Here is a 23,875-nt window from a genome sequence, read left to right as displayed (position 1 = left end):
TTATTCAAAAGTTTTGGAAAAAAAAAAATGGAAGCCAACCAAATGATTGACGTCAAAATGTGTAACTACGTCGATACAATGGAAAATTATAGATATTTAACCACTCGTATCTTAAGTTTAAACGCAATTTAACGTTAAAATTTCATTTGAAACCACATATCCGTAAGCATTGAATGCGCATTTTTGTTGTTAATTTCAAAAACAACGCCGTCAATGTTAAATGTCAGAGTTTCAACAAATAGTTCCTTTGCGTGAGTGCATTTTAAGAAAAATATGTAAGTAATTAACTTTAGTTGTTCGTAAACATTATTATACTTAGTCGGTAACAAAATTCCAATTAAATGGTAAGATATTAATATCATCTAAAGCATAGTTTCCCAATTAATTTTCTTGTAGGCTTTCCCCTTCCCGTTCAAATTTTGGTTTCAGCAAATTGTGTTACTACTTTTCTTCTTTAACACCCTTAATTTTATTTCCTGCCTGCATTATTTTTTTTATGTTTATTCCAAATGAATAGTCTAATTTCAAAGATGTATACTCAATCTAATCACATCCACCGCTTAACACGTCCAACAATCCTTATCAATCCTTACTTAATATTATAAATGCGAAAGTAACTCTGCCTGTCTGTCCTTCTTCTACGCAAAAACTACTGAACCGACTTAAATAAATTTTGGTACACTGAAAGTCTAGACCAGTCTTTCCCAAAGTAGGCGATAACGCCCCCTTGTGGGCGCTGCAGGTCTCAAGTTGCGGGCTATAGTAAAAGTTTCGTTTAGAATTCACCGTTAATATATATATATATATATATATAGGTCACAATAATTAATTTAATTTGAAGTTACAGTGGTTTTTAAATATGTGAAAATATGGGGGCGCTAAAAAAATATTTATTCTCAGAGTGGGCAGTAGATAAAATAAGTTTGGGAACCACTGATGTAGACCCTGAAAAAGGACATAATACTTTTTATCGAGAAAAAGACAGCATCAAGAAAGAAACCAGGCAATTCAGTGGCATTGAGTGTGTTAAAATAAGGTGAATTGTGTTTTCATCTAGGATATTGAAATTAACAATAGTTTTATACAAAAGTTTTTCTACAAATAAAAATGATTTGAACTCTATCGACGCACACTTATCATAAATGAGAGTGAATGTTAAAGTACAATAAGAATTCTTCATTTGTTTTGAAGCGTAATTGTAACGCATCGCACGCACGCACCAAACAACAATGAGCTTGAAGAAAACAAACTACGCATTGTGCAATAAATTATTCCATTTACACGACTCTACGTATTAAGTTAAAGGCCAATGAGGTTCATCGTAACACTATGCATCCCTTTTATGTTATAAGAAATGAAAAGAGACAAGTATAACAAAGAAATCTTTCTGGTTTTCAAGGGTTAGGAGAAATCGCATATTGATTCTTTCTTTTCGTTGGTTTCTAAGACCAAAATCGCTTAAACACATTTTCTTTTTATATTATAAGGTGGCAAACGAGTGAACGGCTACCTGAAATCGCTTAAATATCGAAGTGACCGTTGCCCTTAGACATATGCAATCGCATATGCGTTGCCTACCTTTAAAAAAAAGGGTGGGAAGGGAAAGAGGACTAAATTAGGCCTCCGGGACGCACACTCATCAGACTGCACGCGGAATTGCTTCCACTTGATGCGTGTCTTCTGTGTGGTCGTATTCCACCGTATTTCATCGAGCGAGCCGGGCAAATTCCACTCATGAGAAGGATGACGATATGTTTTATACAGAGATTTTGGAGTCAGAAACGGTCAGTTAATTATTACCGTAATGTTTATTACCGTCATATTGGTAATAGTGACTCAATTTTATCAAATCCTTTTGTGGTAGCAGTCAAGCTTGAATCATTCCAATTCTGAGTCATTGTTACAAACTACATAAGTTACTAAAGTACCAAAATGTGTTTATTATGTTTTTAATAAGACAGGAACAAATTCTAGCTAATAACGTCAACTGTTCATTTCCAATAAAATTTTGACAAAACAGTGATATGTTGAAAACTCTCCTGTATGTAGATATATTCCATAATATAGATTAAAAGCTGAGAAGTTACGGCACTTGATTGGAGGTAGTTTTATCTCAGCGCAAGATTATCCATGGTTCAGATGAGATGTCAAATTTGTTTCTTGTTCAAGATTAAGATCAAGAAATCTTATTTAATTCTAAAAAAAAAAATTATTCGATCATACGGACATCATTAGAAATATAAATTAAATTAAGAAATTTAGGTTTTAAACAGAATTCCTTCATTTTTGAATATCACCAGCGACATCTATCCACAATAATTTGAAACAGATTCCATAGATCATTAGTATAAATCTTGCCAGCGCCATCTATTAATACTTTTTGTTAATATTTTATGGTTAACTATTGTGTCCGATAGATGGCAAATGGTGACATGGTTCACATAACGTTCAGAGTGCTAATTTTTCAAGATTCATCATTATTCACCACCAGACCGACTGCATAATGGCTTGGCATCAAAAAATCTAATTTACTATTTACAAAATCTATCTTTATCTTGGCTGAGAAACTGGTACTGAATCACTGCGTGTGGTGATGACTGATGTATGAACTGTACGCACAATGACATGACAAAAATAGGCACAGACAAGACACAACAATGTTACATTTTTATCTTTACAAACTCAATCCTATTATAATGTTTTTGGCAGAAGGGTTTAAATATTTGAAGGTATAGTCAAATATTTGGTTCGCGGAGAAGCGTCGTTATCGCGGTCAGTTTTGTCAGAAAACATGTAAAACCTACGTAGGCATAGAAAAATGCATAAAAGAAAAACTATGAGATGTCAGATGTACGACAAGGATCTTGTGACAGTTTTTTTGTGTCCACAGAGGGGCGCTAGTGAGCTATCATAATTTAGTTTAACTTATGCCCATCTTTTTTGGTCTTTACGTATCCGTTCTTTTGTAGTCTTTTGCTTAAAAGCCTTTTAGAAGGTTGAGGTTCCATTCGATTGGTAGATGTTCCCCAGAGTAGAGTGTATAGTTGATTTTTTAATGAATATAACTTCTATATAGTATGATATAAAAGACAATAAAACAATGTATATTTTATTGTAAAATATTTTTGTATCTTAAACTAAATGTTACAGCATTTTCGTGTCATAAAATATAATGAAATTTTTCTAACAAAGATTAGGTACCTAGATGAAGAGTACATAAGTAATTTATTTAGCTTAGTGTTTAAACCACAATATTTTTCTTATCCGTATTACTGAATTTTTTTACGTAATTTTGACAAAATAAAAATATATTATATATGAGATAAATGTTTTACAAAATTAAAATTAACGATTGCACATATTCGTGCTTTTCACTACTTATAATGGAATGAAATAAAGAAATAATAAAATTGTCTATGGATTACAAAATGCACAGATGTCGTATACATTCAAGGAATTTAATATCAAAAAAATCTCTTTCAAAATAAAAGGACTATTTACTATACAAATACAAACTAGTCATGTTTTTTTAATTCAATTCCTTTTACGTTTCATAGCAAAGATAAATCTATTTTATAATAATTAAAAATTTATCATCGACATCTTATACTGTGCATTATTATGTTAAATTAAAAAAAAAACTAGCAAGCAAGTCCGCCTCCTTCGTTGCGTTCCAATTCACGTCTAACGTATTCCGCTTGTTTCTCACTAAGTCCCAACTGAGCGACCTCTTTTTCGAACTGCGTCTTCCCTCCAACTCCCACCAAGTACCCGTTGAGCCTGGCTGCAAGGTGGGAGGTCTGCAACTTGGTTGAGTCCAAACCGATGCTGCGACAGAGGTCCTTGTGACCTTGCAATCTATATTTCTGATGGTAACTGTAAAATAAATACAAATAATTAGTTAATAATTTAAAAATAAATATAATTAAGACTTTAAAAAAAATAAGTTTCGATAAATTGTACGTGTGAATCCCGTAACTGTAGACTTCGGAATCCATGGCACGACATTTAACAACACCGCAAATAAAAAAAGTAATTATAGTACTATTTAAACACCCTCATTACAAGCTACCGATTCAATTAGCAGATTTAAAGCATTGATTTAAATGTAACAAATTAATCCACACATAAAATAACCTCTTTGAATACACAGCCATTTGGCTTACATTTGCGGGTCTTCTATTGTCTTTGATTGAAACGATCCCGAGATCAAATTAATCAGTACACTGTCTACTTTCAATTTCGTAGCATCATTTTGCGAGCGAGCTCAATTGGGGTCAATAACACTGTATAAATTTTTTTGCATCGAGAAAAAATTACACACTAAACCAGTTTTTGTTTCACAAATCATTAAGTACTGGTAATAAATCAAATAAGAAAGTAACCCAAATTGTTTTTTTTATGATGATTTTTTTAGTTGACTAAAATCTTATCATAAGTACTAACTTAATTTAGCAATAGCCAAATTATAATTAATTTCTATATCAAACCAAATCTTTGTAAACAGAATTTTACAATAAAATAATATAAAAAAGGGTCTTGACAGACGGACGGACGGACAGCAAAGTAATCCTATAAGGGTTCTGTTTTTATCCTATGAGTTACGGAACCCTAAAAAGTTAAATAATTAAGAAACGAACTGTAATATATTAGAGAATAGCTTTCTCAATACTTTATAAACATTTCGATTCGTTCAATTTCCAATTAATATAATGGACACGTTCTTTACTAGCTTGATTGTTGCTAACAAATGTTTGTTTTTGGCTTAGGATTGGACCATGTTAGGATTGGACGAAAACTTGTAACTAATTCCAACAATTTGCTATACGCACAATAACATCGTAATTGCAAGGAATGTCTACAAAGTATGAATTTAAATAGATTTCATAGTAAATTTCCATAACATCAAAACAAACACCACATTAGAAACATATTAACCTAAATATTATAATCTGATACTTAGTAATAAAGGTCAAAACTATAAAATTGTCAAGTAATAGCCCTTAGCAACAAATTTTAATAGGTCACGATTACAAGCGGGAAAAGATGGCAGCCATTTTAATTAGAGGTCAATGATTTCAATTCATAGACGTAGACCTTGACATAATTTTTGCAAGATTCAAGACGCATAATATTTAAGCATATTTAGAATGCAAATAATCGTTTGGAATATTAAAATATTGTCGCTAAGGAGTCGCGGCCTTCTTATTTATATCGAAGGATTCTTCGGCACACGTGTAGATAAACTATTAAACAAGAAGAGTAGCTACTTTTAGACATTATTAATTAGAATTCTTTGGCGCAAAGGGCGCTCTTTTATTACCAAGTCAAGTGTCAGAATTATTAGTGAGGGGACATAAACGTCGACATGTTAGTAACGCTAGTGTTGTGCCAGTACACCGGCACAGTGTCGGATTTTCTTCCTAACACTACATAAATACATACATACATGCACATAAATGCTAATAACCTATTGATCCAAAGATTATTTATAATCTGTAGTAGTAAGTGTTAGCATATTTTCGATTATGATCGATTAAGTTTGTTTCAAATAGATTAAAAATGTTCAAAAACACATCAACGAAATGCATCGAATTTAATTATCAAGTTTGACCTCTTAGCATGAAAAATTAATACGCGAACCCCTCATAAATGCACAGGTTATTTTTTTAAACTAAATTAGTTGATTGATCTTCAGTAAAGTTGTATTGATCAAAACTCATCCACAAAATTTGTGAAGTTATTTTTTTTATTAGAAGTGGGCAAACGAGCAACGGAAACACAGGTGTTCATCGACCCCCATAGACAGAGTGCACATGCATTGCTGGCAATAAAGATAAATAAAAATACATACTCTTCTGCAGGATAGAAGATGCCAGCCGGTGCAATTTCTGTCCGAAGCTGACCATTACAAGTGACTTGCATCTGTTTGTATGAACTCTCCGCCGCCTCTCTTTGTTCTTCATCATGGTAAAGGATCATGGATTGATACTGAAACAAGTACGAAACGTTATTTTAATTATATACGTTTTTAGGTTAGTTTCCTTTTTGCTGACAAGGATAATTCATTTTGTAAAAGTTTATAAATAAATCAATAATGCTTTCAATCGCCATTATATTTGGTTGTTAATTAAAATTGTCCTGTAACCAGAAGTGTTAATGTACAAAAAAATATTAAGACCAATCGAGAACCTCCTCCATTTTGAATCGGTTAAAAAATATTTTTAAACAGAACTTTTCTTTATTCGTAGATTAGAGAAATATAAATCAATGTTTGATTTTTATCATGAATGAAAACAAAATCCAAATTGTGGTTATTATTTAACAATAAAAATTATAAACTTATTAACAGCGGGTACTCCTGTTAAATTAGTCCGGTTTTTGTACAGGCTAGTTTCAGAGCCGTATATGATCGTTCTTAAGTGTTAATTTTGGAAAGTCAAGCTTCAAAAGGTTTAGTGCAACCACAATCGTAAATCCAAACCTAATACTCGCCCTAAAGGACCACAGATAAGTCCGAAACTAATAGTATACGACACCGGTTTAATTATAATATTAATTATTGTTAATAATTTAATATTATAATGAGTTAAGAAAGTTTTAATAATTTATTGCGAAATATTTTTATTCAAATATAAACTCTTGTAATTAATGCAGATAACATTTGTTGTTTTGTAAATAAGGGACAGATAAAATATTCAAAGACATTGATTATTAAAATGTCAAATGTTAATATTTTTGTTGGCTTAATTTTATCTATGCAAATAGGTTTAAATTAAAAACGATTTTTTATTACTATGACTACATTTGAAATTAAATTAAAAACAAATAAGGCAAAGAGTTAAAAGATTTTTTTTTCAATTTAAGTGACCAGATACCATCATTTTGTAAAGCCTATAGCAAAACTAATTTATAACCATACAATACTAGCTGTCGCCCGCGGCTCCGTCCGCGCGGTATTAAAAATAATCTTAATTAGTAGCATGTGTGTTCTTTCAGACTATGTTCTACATCTATGCCCAATTTCTGCGAGATCCATACAGCCGTTCTGGAGATATCTTGAAACAAACATCTATCCATCTAAACATTCGCGTTTATGTTAGTAAAATTTACCGTAGTTTAACATTTAAAAACAGAAGGAAAACATATTTAATATTCAGTTACAAATTACTTCGACAAAGTTAATGCTATCGAAGTACGTATAGGTACATACAATGATCACAAAAACACACGCTAACGACTGGTTTCAGTCGAGAGAATTTCTTGGAAATTTCGAGATCGCCTCGCAGTGGAACGCAACCATGCCTTGCATTTACTATAGGTTCCCGAGACCAAAATCACCGTTTAAAACATATTATAAACATATCTTTGTGTTTTCTAACAAACATTCAGCCATCCATACACCCAAACATTCGCCATTATAATATAAGTAAGATTATTTTTACAAAGTTAAAAACCAACCTGTCTCTTAAGCTTAGTCGTGAGTCCGTACTCGTGGTTTGCCCAGAACATGTCCAGTAGATCCTCGTACGACACCGTCTTTGGATCGAAGTCCAACTCTATCACCTCAGTGTGGTCACCGCTGTGGAATTTGTCGACAAAATTATATGCAATAAATTAATCGACTTAACAAAGACCTTACAGAATACAAGCGGAAAGAGAAGTTTACTTATTAAGTTAGGGGTCGCCCGCGATTTCGTCTAAGCGGATTTAAAACAAGAGTAGCCTTTAGCTCGCATCCATCTGTTATTTTCCCGTCAAAATCGGTCTAACCGTTCCGGAGATTGTCCGAAACAAAGACGGCCTTGCGGACAGACATACAAATAAAAAATTTAAAAATTGTTTTTTTCTTTATTAGCTATGTAAATACATCATGTGTACGTTTCTTTTTATTCTATATTACATAAAAACACTACAATTTTATTAATATGTCGGTGACTACATTATATTTTTTATATTTATTGTCTTTGGATTTATTGTGGATAGTTTTAGTTCTTACATTGTTTTTTTTTTTGTTAAAGCTATTCTACGTTTCTTTATTAGAAGTTCGAGGTAATGCAATTTTCCTGTCCTAAAACCCTTCTTAAATCTCCTATCCTTACTTAGACTAAGGTCCAAAGTCATAAGGCATTCAAAAACTTAAATGTAGCATTTTATAATAATTTCATAATAAAAAGATATAATAATAGCACAGATTAGCAGATATCTACGTTCAAATCATAGAAGATTACGTTGACCTAAATAAAATGTTTTACTATCGCGATATAAATAGCCAGACAGCTATCGGGTCTCGCGTGCGCTTACGGAGCAAGGCCAAGGCGGCAACCTTGGATTAAACCGAAATTTACGACGACGAGGCACAGAGAACAAAAATGTTAGAATAAGTAAATTGTAACCACGTGTTTCCTCTATTGAAAAATATAATAAAATTTTAATATATTGTCATTCTTGTCATTCTCTTTTAAACTAACAGAGATAACAATATAGGTCTGTGGAATTCCACACTAAAATACGTTTCCCGTTTTGTACTTGACTATTTGACCACCTGCAGGACTTTCAGATTCAGAAAATGTAGGGTTATCGATATTATTAATTTAACAAAAATAGCTGTCGCACGAGACTCCGTTTTTGCGATAAAAAAAAAACAAAATTAGTTGTCTATGAATTCTTCCAGACTATGTTCTACATCTATGCCAAATAGCAAGATACATGCAGCCATTTCTTCTCACAAACATCCATCCATCCGTCTGATATACACACAACTCAAGCCAGTGACCCAGAGGGGTAGGCAGAATCCACGGACCTCCATTTGGTATGGCCAAACGTACCTCCGCAATCCATTTTCCCCATCCATTTAAACATTCGCATTTATAATATTAGTAAGATGTTGTTATACACATAGAAAGTAAAATATGACGCCGTTTTTGTTTTGTTTCTAGCTTACACGTGTAGAGTCTATAAATATTCTATGAAATTATGTATGTTTAAGTGTGCACGACAAACAATAGAAATTAAAAATAATAGTAATCATCTATTATTAATCTTAGTAAATATCTTAATATCCACAAGCTTCATTATTAACGTATAGATAAACAAGGATTAATGGATAGTTGTATGGATTTATGGATGGAGAAGACTATGATTAAAGACAAACAATAATTCATGGTAATTGCACAATATTATAACACAATTACAAGCATTAGAAGAGAATAAGAAATGCAAGTCATAAAAGCAATTAATTGAATTAAATGCGATAATTGTTCGTGTATACTTAATATTATTTCATTAATTTCTGCACGTGTCATTTAATTATCTTACTAATATTATAAATGCGAATGTTTGAATGGATGTTTATTTAAAAGGGATAAGATGTAGAAAATATTCTAGAAAAATACATAGGCTACTAATTAAGTTTATTTTAATTCTACGCGGACGGAGTCGCCGGCGACATCTAGTATGAATCATTGAAGTTATCATAGAATAAAATATTAAAAATATAAAGACGGAAGAGTAACAGACCTTGACCTATATGATAAGACAGAGTGGTACCAAATTTAGCGGTTTTTTATAACACTTTTATATTTTTTATACGAATTCCTTTTAAAAATATTATTCCAGAGATGGATTTTGCGTATTTTGTATTAAAATCACGTGATTCATTTGCTTTAGTATTTCATCTTCAGATGATATAGGTAAAAATAAAAGCACGTGTTTCTTATATAATGGATTTAGTAATGTATATTGCTTATCTTAATACTGGATAGATATGCTTAGTTAGATAGTGTTGATAACTAGAAAATAGAAGATTAAAGGTTTATGAGTAAGCATAAATGTATGCAGAGAATTCAATAATTTTTAATGGTTTAAGAAAAACTAAAGATGATGAAACTAAATAATAGATTAAAGACGCCATGAAAATCTTCCAGAATACGTTGTACATCTTTGCCAAATTTCATCAAGATCCTTTGAGCCGTTTCGGACAAACGTCAACCAAACATTTGCATATAATATTAGTAAGATGTAGTTGTAAGTGAGTTTTTTATCTGCCATTAATAACAAAAGAATATTTACTTACATGCTCCTATAATGTGGATTCTTTGTTGTGCCTCCAGAGTAACCGACGCGTGTCCGCACCACGCCAGGCGTGGCGCCGAAGAGAGAATCATTTGACCAGAAGCAGCCCATTCCGAAGGTCGCTTTCTTTGTCGGGATGTCCACATCATGGAGGAGCGCCGCCTGGATAAGACAAGGTAATTATTCTAAGTTAAAACATATTTGCATATACAACTATGAATTACTTTTAACATCATTAATTCAACGTCTTTCTTCTTCTTCTTTTTTTTATAAGAGAAGGGGGTCAACGAGCGGCGGGAACACCGAGGTGATCAACGACACCCATGGACATCTGCAACACCAGAGGAACTGTAGATGCGTTGCCGGCCTTTAAGTTTCCAGACGTTCCTTCAAATAGTGATTACATGTCAAAGAATCTTATGCGAGTCAAGCTCTCAAAGATTTTACTTATTTGGTGGCGGATGACTAAATAAATTCCAGCTTGATACCGTTACGCATTTTTGAGAAAAAGGTCTTGACAGACGGACGGACGGACAACAAAGTGATCCTATGAGGGTTCCGTTTTTTTCCTATGTGGTACGGAACCCTAAAAACAATGTTTTATGACAGTGCTCCTTCTCACCGTATTATCAAACCTAAGCAGATTTAACAAATAAAGTCATGGCGTAATATATTTAGTGCAAATTTGTGAGGAAACGTTACAAGTCTAGGATTCCGGGAATGTACATACAAAATGGTGATGCCGTGCTTGCAAATGTAGTCTAGGTTCCAATAGTTTAGGAACGCATTGAAGGACTAACTAACAATTTATTAAAACATATAAAAGATCTCATGTTTCCTTTTACAATGTTAGCATTAAACGCATGGCCATTGTAAGGTTATGTTTTGATCTTCAAGTTGTAATCTGTAATCTGATATTAAAACTTATTATCTTGGCATTGTTTATAATCTTGTTTAATAATAAATTTGTCTTAATAGTAAAAAACAATTAAGAGATTAAGTAGAATTAAATATTTACTAAACGGTATACATTTGAATTACTCTGAATGTAATATGACAGTTTTCTACCTTTTTTTTTCAGAGGGGAATGCTTTATGCATACTCCGCGCCCCGGGGGGGGACGCGGTAGTTATGTGGGGTTCTCCTCCATAGCGGAGGCATACCCACTAAACCTCTCTGTTCCTCCAACGCATCGGGACGGTACCACGGGCACGCTTTCGCTCTCGTCCGCGGCCCATCGCAACGCAACCTGAACATTTTAATATAGGATAAAGAAGTTCGTGCTTAATTTTATTTTAATACAATTTATAAACAAAGATAAGTTATAGATTGTTTATATTGCGTTGTCAATATCTATTGTAGTCGTACAATGTTGGATATCAATATTAAAGAAGACAAGGTCAATGACTTTCACATTACGGTCACAATGGACATCTTGTACATATAGAACAATTACGATTCAGACGCAATTATCTGATGCTAGTTTCACACGAGGACAACTGTAGTAGAATAGACATTGCAGTACTGATATTGTTTAAACGGATCTTATTGCCGCATTTAGTTTTAATTGATCGCTGGGTCCCACAAAGTATGTGTAAGGCAGTAACCTTAACAATACAGTGTACCTATCACGATATTTCATACAATCTCCTTGGTCTCGTCATCTTCAATGATGTCAAAATTAATAGGGCCGCTACACAAATTTTAATACAAATTTTGTCAATGGCCAATTACGAAGGCGACTGTCATAAATATTCGTTCTAAGCCCACAGTTCTATCTCGGTATAGTATGTTGAATAGAACTGTTCTGTGGTACTCTCCTACCTTCGTGTGAAATTAGAATTAGTTCATTGGAACAACGAAGTAGATGATACTCTTAATAAGCTTTCTTATCAATGGATAAGGGTCAATGTTAACAATGATCGATTGAAAATTGCATACAGTATTTTGTTATTAATCTTATCTCCATTTTACAGAATGCCAATTAGTAATTCATCATTAGAATGACAGTATTTTTGTCGATTTTAGAATAGGTTTTTTTTTAATATCATAAGGCAAACGAGCAAACGGTCACATGAATTTGTTGAAATAAACGACGACGAAGCCCGTCTTCATGTGTTCTATCGTCTACCACTTAATAGTCGATGTTATGTTGATGCACGCTTAAAAATTTAATTCTTTATAATAAAATGCAAAATGGTAAATATGTTATTACATTTTGACTCAGGGAATTGAAAACCTTGTTATAATACTATTCATAAAATGTATATATTTATATATTCGAAAGTCGTATTAGTTACACTATTTATAACTCAAGAACGGCTTTACTGATATGGTTGAAAATTGGTGAGGAGGTAGCTTAGAGCCAGGAGACGGACATAGGATACTATTTATTCTTCTTTTATTTTATTCGAATTTATGCCTTGAAGAGCTGCTTTTTATTTAACTTATCTATATATTAAGTTTTTTTATATATCCACGCGGACGGAGTCGCGGGCGAGAGCTAGTTATGTATAAGTTTAATATTTTTTTATTATTTAAACTCACGTGACTTCATTGTTTGTGTTCGCAAAAAGTGTGATTTTTATTAGCATAAGCGAACTGTAAACTTCGGTCGTCGTATGTGGCTCGGCGGATCTATTTCTGTCGTCTATTAGAGCCCCGAAGGCCGCAGTCGTAGTTTAGGTTCAAGATTGAATAAAAAGCACGTGCCCTTATTGATAGCACGTGACTAAGAATCAAATTGAATAATTTCATTCATTCAATTGTTTTATTAAGACCTCAATCTTCGTTAGTTATTTAAATAAAAATAAAATCTAGAATATTTCGCCTCGAATGAAGTATTTTTTACAGTAATTCATTAGAAATAATTATAGCAACATATTGAAAAATGTGCTAAGTAACCATGGGTGTAAAGAAAGTTTGTTTTTTACCGATATTTTCGCGAGAGTATGTAAATATCTAGAACAGTTATCTTACTAATATAAATGCGAATGTTTAGATGGATGGATGTTTATTTGAAGGTATCTCCAGAACGGCCGAACGGATCACGATGAAATTTGACATACATATATAACATAATGTGGAAAACACATAGGCTACTAATATGTTTTTAATACGCGCGAACGGAGTCGCGGGCGATTGTTAGTTACCTATAAATCAATGTATAAGTTGCAGGATCGCAATCGAACAAATTGATTTATATTTTAGAGGAAGTTCATTCATTTTTAGGGTTCCGTATCTCATAGGAAAAAAACGGAATCCTTACAGGATCACTTTGTTATCCGTCCGTCTGTCAAGACCCTTTTTTATTTGTCATCTCAAGAAAGAAAATTAATTGTCTAGGTTTGAATTCTACCTTCGATTAAGGATCGATTATTAGGTTCGTTTGTTAGGAAAGATGCGAGACGAGGGCGGTAGTTTATTTAGATCAGATGTTTACTTTCTCTAGAGATTGTTGTATGATAAAAATAACTTTCATTATTTTTTCTCTATTCATCTAACGTAGATTTATTAATAAGAAATTATTTCACAATATTTATATTTATTATTAAATTATAATGAACGAATCGATTTTATAATCGTTAAAATTTTAAACGAAATGAATTTAGCTCAATGGCCTGTTTACCTAGTTTTAAAAAATCTAAGATTTACTATTGCATCAGATTAATTTAAAAAAAAATAATTTTAAATTTCGAATACACATTTTAAAAATTTACGAAACAAAAAGTGTAGTCTAATTATAATAAAAAAACTACTTACATTTGTCGGTGGTTTCATCGTGCAAAATTTTCTTATGATGTTTAACATGCAGCGGTTGATGTTATATTAAATATGAATGAATTTAAAAATGTTTTTTCTCAATATTTCTTGTACGGAGTCGTAATTTAGTACGTATATTTAATTGAGGTCGCGACACGTCAGTTCAGCTAGGCGGGCCGGCGAACACTGATCTGAACATCAACTTAGTTTGCGTCAGACAATGCCGCAGTACAGTACACGCAAGTATAAAGACAGTCATACACGGCACTTTATTAAATTGAGTGACAGTCTTCAGAATTACTATTTACAAGATAGTAAGGAACTCCCATACAAAATTGACTACCACAGTAAATATATTCGTAGACGTTAAGTTGGAAAGTTAAAAATCTAGTAACAAATATAGGAGGCCATGTCACACAGGGATAGTTTAGACTCGTTTTCAAATCGGTTCGGTGGTTTCGGAGCCAAATCTATTTCTCTTTATAATATAAATAAATCTATGCATGTGTTAATGAGCGCGACCGTTAAACAGTAACCAACTTTCAAGTGTCGTGTAAAGCTTACCTTATTTTTGACATACCGTTGTTTTACTGCTATACGTTAATCATACCAGCGTACAGTGATGACATTGAAAATATAGATTTTTTTACAACAACTCAGTTAGAAATAATTCACTGCATGTGTTTTTCGTTCATGTGCATAGAGCACATGAACGAAAAATAAAGTGTCTTGTAATTTTGACGATAAAAAATTACTATATTATGTTGACCATAGATTTTATTGATTTTTTAAAATTAAAATTCAAAAACTTGCTTTGAATTTTTTTTTTACGGAAAATTACTTTATTTAAAAGATAGAATTTTAAGGGACAACCTTGATACTTACATTTCTGGAGTTTAAGAAAAAATGCAAACATAATTGACTACAATAAATTACTAAACGTGGGTTTCTGTGTTCAAATATATGTTTTATACAGAGATTTTTGGTCTTAGAAATCAACGGTAAGACCACTGCCGCAATTCCGATGCTCGAAATCTTTATGATTTTCCTTTCTTTCCCTCTGTCCGAAATGAAGGTTTTCAATGCACGTTAACTAAGAGTTGTTACTGGCTTGAAATAGTAATTTTTCTTTAAATACTTACTCCCTGGCGCATCGGCCCAAAGTGGGTATTGGCCTTCGACACAAGAGATTTCTTTAAATAATCTGCAAAATTTGATATGTGACATGTTGTTTTCTCTTGCTGGTTGCTTGAATAGAACTGACAGTTGATAACAGTGTTACCATAACCATAAAACTACAAGGGACTTTAAATAAAAAATAATTGCTATAAACAATTGTTTTATTTATAAATTTCTCAATAATAGGAATTTCAACTACTAAAATATTACTGCTTAAAATTCAATATTATTTGTTTAAGATTTTTTAATACAATCTAACAGTAAGAATATAATAAATTAAAGCGCAATATACAACAGAAAAGACTTGCATTGTCTTGACATATTTTTTTGTAGAATAATAATCAAATTTGTACCACAAATTATTTGAATTCTAAGCAGTTATATTACGCAACACAAAACATGTAAACAAATGCATTTTAATACGTTTAAAATCATCATAATATTTTTGAAATACGTCACAGGTAAAATCTTATTAAATCAATTTAAATCATTACATGAAATAACTTACATCCAATATCTACATTCAACTAAATACAAACTTTATAATACAACCGGAGTTTTGCAATTGGAATCTTTAATTAAGAAACAAGATGAGTTAAAAAAAATTGCAAGATATGTGATTATTTTTTTCTTGATAAAATCACATATACAAAAAAATACAGTCTTAAAACGATAAGGTACAATAAAGAAGTAATATTAACCCTTAATTCGATGGTGTCCAGTGTGACGAACAACTAATTAAAAAAAATCTACTGAACTATAATAGTTTAGAGAAAATTACGTAAGTATGACTTAACTAAAAAATACAGTATTTTTTTGCTACAAAAAATTTCGTCGAATTAAGGATTAAGGCAGGGGTAAACAACATTTTAATAAAAATGCCAATTTTTAACTAATTTTTAAACTTGAATAAGCCCAAATATTTTCTTAAATAAGACCTGTTTAGAAATCAGTATAAATGTTTTTTGATATAGATATTTGTGGTTATGTTAGAAAATGTTGGCCACCCCTGTCAAGTTGATCGATACGCATTTTGTGGTCCGGAACAAGGCAAGACAAGATGGCAAGGAAATTACAATTTTGAATTTGACGACTTAAATCTACGAAATACTTTAATATTTATAAGACCAATCGTTAAAAAATAAAACATGTAGTACTGCAACAATTAAGCCGTCGTAATATACAAAAAAAACTTACATCAAACCTTTTTATCTTTAAAAAATATTTTTTTCTTTTAAAAATTTTACATTTTTATTACTCAAAAATCTTTTAATAAATTTGACAAGTATTAGCTAGGCAGGCATCCTTAAATTAATTTCGGAATTTTATTTAGGCATCGCAGTTACAGACGATAAAAATCACAGATAGAACCAATTAATGTTGCTATGGAATAATAAATTTATGATTAGTTTACATTTCATAAACCCATGTTAAGTGACAAGTTAAATCCAATTTCCACTTAGCAATTAGCCGCACGCGATCAATATTACTATTGAAACAGTCGAGCGTGTACGGAGTCGCGCGGATATACGCCAAGTGGAAATAGACGCTAATGAGAATAGACAAATGCAAACAATAGATTGCATTATAAGTTGAAAGTAAAGGCATCAGTGCATGTTAAGGGTAGTTTACACCACGAGCGACAGTCTTTCAACGTTCTTAAAATATAATACACAAGGGCTTATAAAATGTTAACAATAATTTTTAAAACTTCTGGCAGAATTTTTTGTCCTTGCACATTTTGTTTCGATATATATATTATCAAAGTATATTCATTAAAAAAAAATAATCATTTAGAGATAATATAAATATATAATGTTAAAAAAAACCATTTAATAAGGCAAGAATGACATTAAATTTATTTTAATATTAAAAATGTATATTTTAATTCAACAAATTTTCATCATTAATATAGTATAATAAAGTATACAAATTAAGTTTTAATGGAAGAAAAAAGTCTTTTTTTACTGTAAAATGTATTTCTTTTCTAATTAAAACCATTGGAATTGTAATTAAATTCAATAATAGTATCAGAAAATGCTGCCAATAAAGTTTTACCATAAAATAATACTGATAAATTATTCAAACTTTCGTGAAACATTATAATAAGCTGATATAAAAACGGCTAAACACGTATTCGTCCGGTGGCGGCACCGACTAGTTTCGAGTCCATCGGGGGCCCTTCATCGGGGTGAGTGGTACGGGTGTTATTTCGCGGACGCGGCGCGTCGCTCACTGTGAGTGTCACCGGACGAATATACGTGAGTGTTTAGTCGTTTTTATATCATTATAGTGTGCATCCATTAAATTTATATAAGGCCATTAGATATTGCTTCGTATGAATTAGAGTTTAGAATATATTTTTCAATTTATACAAATTTATTTTTAATAATGCACGATTGTTAAACACTTTATAAGTACTTATAATAGTTCTACCAAAATTATTTCTAGTGACTATGATATGGACGAATGAATTACTACGGAATTACAGAAAACTACCGAATGCTTATTTATATAAATATGAAATTTAATATATGCCCTATATGAAGATATTTTTAAATAAGATATTAAACTCTTTTTAATAACGTTACGTATTATGCAGTTTACTTGAATGTGTCAATTCTAACGAAGATAAATTACACTGTTTTCGTCACAACATGGCGTAGCTAAGTATTTTGAAGGACAAGACTTAAGGTTAAATTTGTATACATTAAATACGCATTTTTAATTTAGAAATATGTAATGTAAACGATAAAACGTTACTAGCGCCATGCTGTGTTGAAAACAGTAGTACTATTTTGGTAATAATTTTAATTAATTATTAAAATTTAATGAAATATAGAAGAAAATTTGAGGGCATCAAAGACAATATTTGGAATATTCGGACGGCTACAAGAAGAGAACATACTAAGAAGGTTAATATTAAAAATTTATAATATAGAGATAAATGGAAGACACTATTTCAACCACAAATATTTAGAACCACGGCTTATTAACACGTTGAGCGCCACGTCAGCCATCGGTGGCTGACACTAGACTTTCCGTTTACGTTTATGCCACGTCAGCCATCCGTGGCTGACACTAGATTTTCTGTTTAGGTCGCGTCAACCATCGGTGGCTGACAGCGTGTGACATGAGAACTATAAAAATTTTACACTATTTTGCGTTAAAAATGCAAACAATTTGGTACTGCGATTGCAAACACCGGCTCTTTTATATGCGTATAAGCGGCGCTCGTGGCCTGAACGGGATTGTCTTAGAAATACGCGTGGCGCTCAACGTGTTAATTTATTTTTTAATAAATTTAGAGAAAATTATTATAAAAATTCTTGATACACGGGCATTGTAATTTATTAATAATCAAATATATATTTAAGTCAAAATAGGACGCACATTTAACACTTTTAACATAATATTTAATATTTATTATGCAAATTTAAAATAGTGAAATAAAATAAGACAAAAGTTTCGTTTTTTTTATATGAAAATGGAAAAATATTTTAAGTAATGATGATTTATTTTTGATAATAGTAAAGGTATTTGGACCCAAGAATTAATAAGAGTTATTTTCATATTAAAAAACCTGTAAATTAAAAACCTTTCCTGTAAATGCGTATTTACATTTTATCAGTATAAAACCATCATTGTTTATCTTGTCTGAAGTTAGTTGCGGAAATGTTCCTCAATTCACATGTAAGCGGGACGGATGTATATGAGGACATTAAGAAAGATAAGGACAGATATCACGGGGTTAGCGTTTGCGCAACGTTTTGTGACCAACTTCAGAAACACAAAGAATTATGGCGTTATTAATTGTCACAATGCATGATCAAACATATTTATCAAATTAAAAATGCAAGTTTTCTTATACATGTAGGATGTGAAAAAATATGTTAATTTACTTTGATTTGTTGCGTATACTTTTAAAGGCCTGATAAAGCATCAATTTCTTGACAAATAGGTGTTTGGCAATTTTTTTTAACACAATGTGCCTCTCTTTGTCACTTTTGTTCATATTGGAAACGTTAGATAACTTTGATTAAAGAAATTAAACAAAAAAAATGGTCTTTTCCCGAACACTTTCGCAATATGTTTGGTTTTACTCAATTTTCATTCTCAAAGCATAAATATTTGATATAAGGTACTGATATGTAATATATATGTATTTATTTTAACATAGGAAAATAATTGAATCAACTTAAAGGCATCGATTTAGTTAAATATTACGTATTCATTTTAAAACACCTTAAATTTTTAATCGAATATCGATATTTTTTTAATAAAATCAATCAATCAAATAAAATCGAATCGAATTATTAAAATCGAATAAAAATGCAAAAATGGAAGCAATATATGTTTACACATTACAAAGGAACTTTTTTTATAAATTAGCTGCCAAATGCGTTCAATTATACACAGTGAATAATAAATTATTTGTGCTAATAATAAAAATAATACGGAATAGATACCTTGAAATAAAACGAATAGATTTAAAATATCAATATGCAAATACAACCATAGAAATTAATAATTAAAAATGTAATAATTATTAAATTTTCATCAATATATTCATTATAATAATGGAATGTATAAATAGGAAAGATACAACGAAAGATATACAACAATTATTAATAACTAAATAATAATAATTTTCTACATATTATTAATAATAACAGCTACCATATCTCCTTACCTCTATTTATAAGTTGAGCTCTTAAGTCGCTATCACACAATTCTTTAAGTTGGCAAGCCGTTGATTTACGAAGGCAAAATGGCAAAAAAGGACATCTTAATCATCCAACAAGGCGGCAATTAGGCTTCGAATATCGAATTATAGTCGGTCTATTTTAATTATTTTTTTTGTAAAACAATCCAATACAGTTAAACCCGGATAAAGGAGAATCTAAGCAATATTTATGTAGCTCAAGAAATTTTATTACATGAGTTTCTTATTTACGGATTTGATCCTTTGGAGCCGGACAATGACTTATGTTTCTCGTTTAACCTGGTTCGACTGTATATCATTTTAGTATATTAATAAAATATTTAAAATGAACAGACTACATCGTTGTGGGTAGTTTAAAAAATATTTTTTGGAATGCAAATCAGACTTGTACAAAACCTAATTGAGGGTAGTTTGTCCAATAAATTACATTATAATACAGCACCGATGCGACTTTGTATCACCTACCACTTCACTGGTATGTCCTGAGAACCTCGGCACAGTGATACTGGCCGACTGGACCACTTGGCTTGACCCCTCTTGCTTTGTAACACCTTCAGGTAACGAGTTCATACTATGATTGGTCGTTGAATTCAAACTGTTCTCTACCGGACTACCGTTAGTTCTTATTTGTGCTCGCTGCTTCTTCAAATCTGCTAACGTTCCTGGAAATTGTATTAACACTTTTGTAATAATATAAGATTATTTGGGCGACATCAGTGGCGTAAGTAAGCAAGGCTTAAATAATAGCAGATTTTATAAATAATTTAAAAGCGATGTCTACACAAGTGCACTTTTATATATTGGTTTTGACAAATATATTTAATTCTTCTAAATAAAGTTATAGTATACTGCTAATACACCTAGTATTAGATGTACAATCTGGATATCTGGTGGTGTTCCACCTTAAAATATACAGTCGTTTGAACGTTTTGTACGTAATAGGAAGACGACGCGGAACAATAACTAGTATGGCGTATGAAATAGTACATACGAAAAAAGGTCTACCTACATTGTTACAGCATTGAAAAATTTGTAACAGGCGGTTTTTGGCAATCTTTTTGAAGTGGAACACCGCAGATTACCGCGACTGTACCTAAACTCAAGGTCAGAGAAAAAAGCACTTGTGTTTACAAAGCCATTATTTTAAATTGCGGCCAATAACTTATGATAAATCGTTTACTATAATATTTTAAAGTGAAAAATCACTATAGCATCTAAAAAATATCAGCGAATGTTTTTAATTGTTATTAACAAGCCTTGATTACAGCCAATACAAACTACCACGCAAAACAAGCATGTTACATTAACCAATAGAATAAAATCTAATAGAAGCATTTCACTATAAGTAAAAAAGAACCATAAAAGATATTAAAAATTAACATCACACAACAAACTAACAGTCGCAATTACAAAAACAAAAATTACAAGAGAAAAACGCACATAAAAGTCTAGCGAATAAGAACTGAACTAAAAGAGGCTGAAGAAAAACATTTATGTACCTAGTTTCAATCCAACGCTGGAAAGAATTAACCGCTGGTTTCTGACCAAAATCACTTTATAAAATAGTTTTAAACGGAGATTTTAGTCTTAGAAGCCTGAGCTAAGTAAAAGAACGTCAAATACAATTCATGACAGCGAAATGATATTGAAAAATTAGGCTATAATTTTTTAATTTACAAATTTTAGTATAATATGCAGTTTGTCTATAGCTTAGCGTGGATTGGAACGAGGTATAGACAAAATAACATGTAAATACATTTATCTTGCCTCCATATGCATCCTGTGTTACTTCACGATCCCCATTTCAGAAACTTGAACTTTAAAATTAAACCATCACTGTGCGTTAACTGTTAGAGAATCTTTACCAATTAATTGTTAAACCAATGTTCTATTGTTTAATACGAATTATAGGAATATTGTCATTCTTATAATTGGGAGATAAGTTTTGCTAAATTTATAAAAGTTATATTATCTTTGACTTCATATTTATAACGATACAAAGACAATATTCTAATAATTTAATGAAAGGGAGATTTTTTCGTATAGATGCATATTTACCTGCATTAATCATGACGGTGACATGAACATTGATTTTACCATTGTTATCTGTGGTGTAGGAAGCTGTACTGCCGTCTGTTATTGCGATCTGATTGGATGTTATTTCTTTCCTACCGTCAATCGCGTCTTCAGTTTTGTAAGCTTCATTATCCTGACCTTCTGGGGCTTTTCTTACACCGTTGGGTAACGTTCTATCGTATTTATCATTCGCATCTTGATTAACTGGTGTAGGTGCGTAATGTATGGCTGCGTTAACACCGAATAGTGGATTTGTTGGTTTCGTTTGATTGTTTGTCTTTTCGTTTGTTTCATCGTTTGATTTGTAAGGTAATCGTTGGTTGTACGTGTGCTTGGGTATAGCGTAATCTACGTTACCAGAATCGTAACTCTGATTGGATGTTGTAGAGCTAATCGATAGGCGATTGTGCGTTATATCGTTAGATGGAAGTTGGTTTGCAGTGTTTTGGTCATTTTCCACACCGTTAGACAGACCCTGTAATAAGATAGAGAAAATTGAATATTATATTTATTTAATTATAAAATCTTAATTAATGACAATTTTAATCACTACATACTAAAACAGACCTTAAGAATGATTGGGTAATTTCACATTGATATTATAAAAGAACAAAAGTCGATTTTTCTTTTATAAAGAAGTTTTGGACCATTCAAAACAGTACAAACAATATTGGGGTACCAAAAACCTTTATTATACGTGTCGTAAAAATGTTATTTATAATCTAAGAAAATTAATAAGAGTTTATTGATATATAAGTCGTTAAATAATGCAATTCACACTTTGATTTTGATTGACAGTATGGAATGTATGAATGATGATGAATGACACTTGTCTTGCGTGTAATAAATCTATCCGGTTGTCTTCCGGGACGTTTTCATATATCGAGAACATCGCATGCAAATATTCAATTAATATTCGCGGATTTTCAGCGCATAACGATGATCTGCTCTTAATCGTCTTGAATGTACAGTCAGAGAAAAATGTAACAATAAGTTTGGTTAACAATTTTAATTATTTTTTTTTTATTTATTTTTTAGTAACAAGTGGTAGATACTTAGTTTTTAGGTCCAATAATTGAAATTGCAATTAACCGAATTTTAAATACCAATATACCAGATTACTTAATAACTTTGCCATTCATTATTGGAATATTGTAAATACGATTATGGATATACTGACGGCTATTAGTGACATTGGCACAAAATATTGTAAGCCGTTTTCCTATAATTGCCACAAAGCTTCGTCATTAATTACCTTCTGAAATTTCAAACGATAGAGATTTATTTGGCAACAATTTATTCAACGATATACGGACACCGAAGCTGACTGTACCTATGTATATTTCGCTAGTGTTAATTAAATTACTTTCCAAAATTTGTAGAAACATATCCGATACAAATTGCAATTTCTCAGCAACAGTAAGCGCAATGTCAGCGCAACTAATTAATCTTTTATAACGACTTTTCATTCTTACCTATGAGTAAATATTTTACTTATTTAATGGCTTTAAAACAATGAATTTAATATAACAACATTATTGATTTTATAATTATTACGATCTTACGTTTAAAGTTTTAGTAGTTACGTTTTATGAAATTTCATACATACGTTTTAACAAAGATTATTTAGAACTAAAAAACCCTTTATTAATTAGATTAACAGTAAGCTTAATGCTAAATGCTTAATGTATCAGGATGTTGCAGCAATGGACAAAGGAGTTACGCCGCTTTCCTTGGCCTCCACGAATTGGCGAAGGCTACCGGTACTAAGTGTCTCAGACCGCATTAGCGTATGGAAGAGCAAGGAGCTACACGGCAGGTTCCATCGAGCCTTAACTGGGCCTGATGTGGACCAATTATCTTCCGTGGCTTGGCTGCGCTTCAGCAACCTCTTTGGGGAAACTGAAGGTTTTGTCTTTGCAATTATGGATGAAGTCATCGTAACGAACAACTACCGAAAACATATCCTAAAGGATGGTACGATTGACATTTGTCGGGCATGTCGTCGTCCCGGTGAGTCCATTAGGCATATCGTTTCCGGCTGTTCTCGGCTTGCGG

At 31.6% G+C, this 23,875-nt stretch overlaps 1 protein-coding gene and 1 further gene across 2 annotated transcripts in view; both read right to left on the bottom strand.

Moving 5' to 3' along the window:
- Window positions 1-3,168: 3,168 nt before the first annotated feature.
- Window positions 3,169-14,039, bottom strand: MsrA (methionine sulfoxide reductase A).
- A 5,533-nt stretch (window positions 14,040-19,572) lies between these two features.
- The window catches only part of MYPT-75D (Myosin phosphatase targeting subunit 75D), a 34,145-nt gene continuing 29,842 nt past the window's right edge, over window positions 19,573-23,875 (bottom strand). Inside the window, exons 9-10 of one of the 2 annotated variants that reach the window (XM_013317108.1) lie at window positions 21,800-22,292; window positions 19,573-20,403 (exon numbers count right to left, since the gene is read on the bottom strand). In XM_013317108.1, the coding sequence (XP_013172562.1) occupies window positions 20,165-20,403; window positions 21,800-22,292 (732 nt within the window). In that variant the 3' untranslated portion in view covers window positions 19,573-20,164. The remainder of the gene's footprint in view (window positions 20,404-21,799; window positions 22,293-23,875) is intronic. The other variant, XM_013317109.1, reaches the window with a different exon arrangement.

Source organism: Papilio xuthus, unplaced genomic scaffold (assembly GCF_000836235.2).
Source record: "Papilio xuthus unplaced genomic scaffold, Pxut_1.1 DF826945.1, whole genome shotgun sequence".
In the NCBI taxonomy this organism is placed as follows: Eukaryota; Metazoa; Arthropoda; class Insecta; order Lepidoptera; family Papilionidae; genus Papilio; species Papilio xuthus.
The sequence above is the reverse complement of the archived record's forward strand: the minus strand, read 5'-3'. Positions and strand labels throughout refer to the sequence as shown.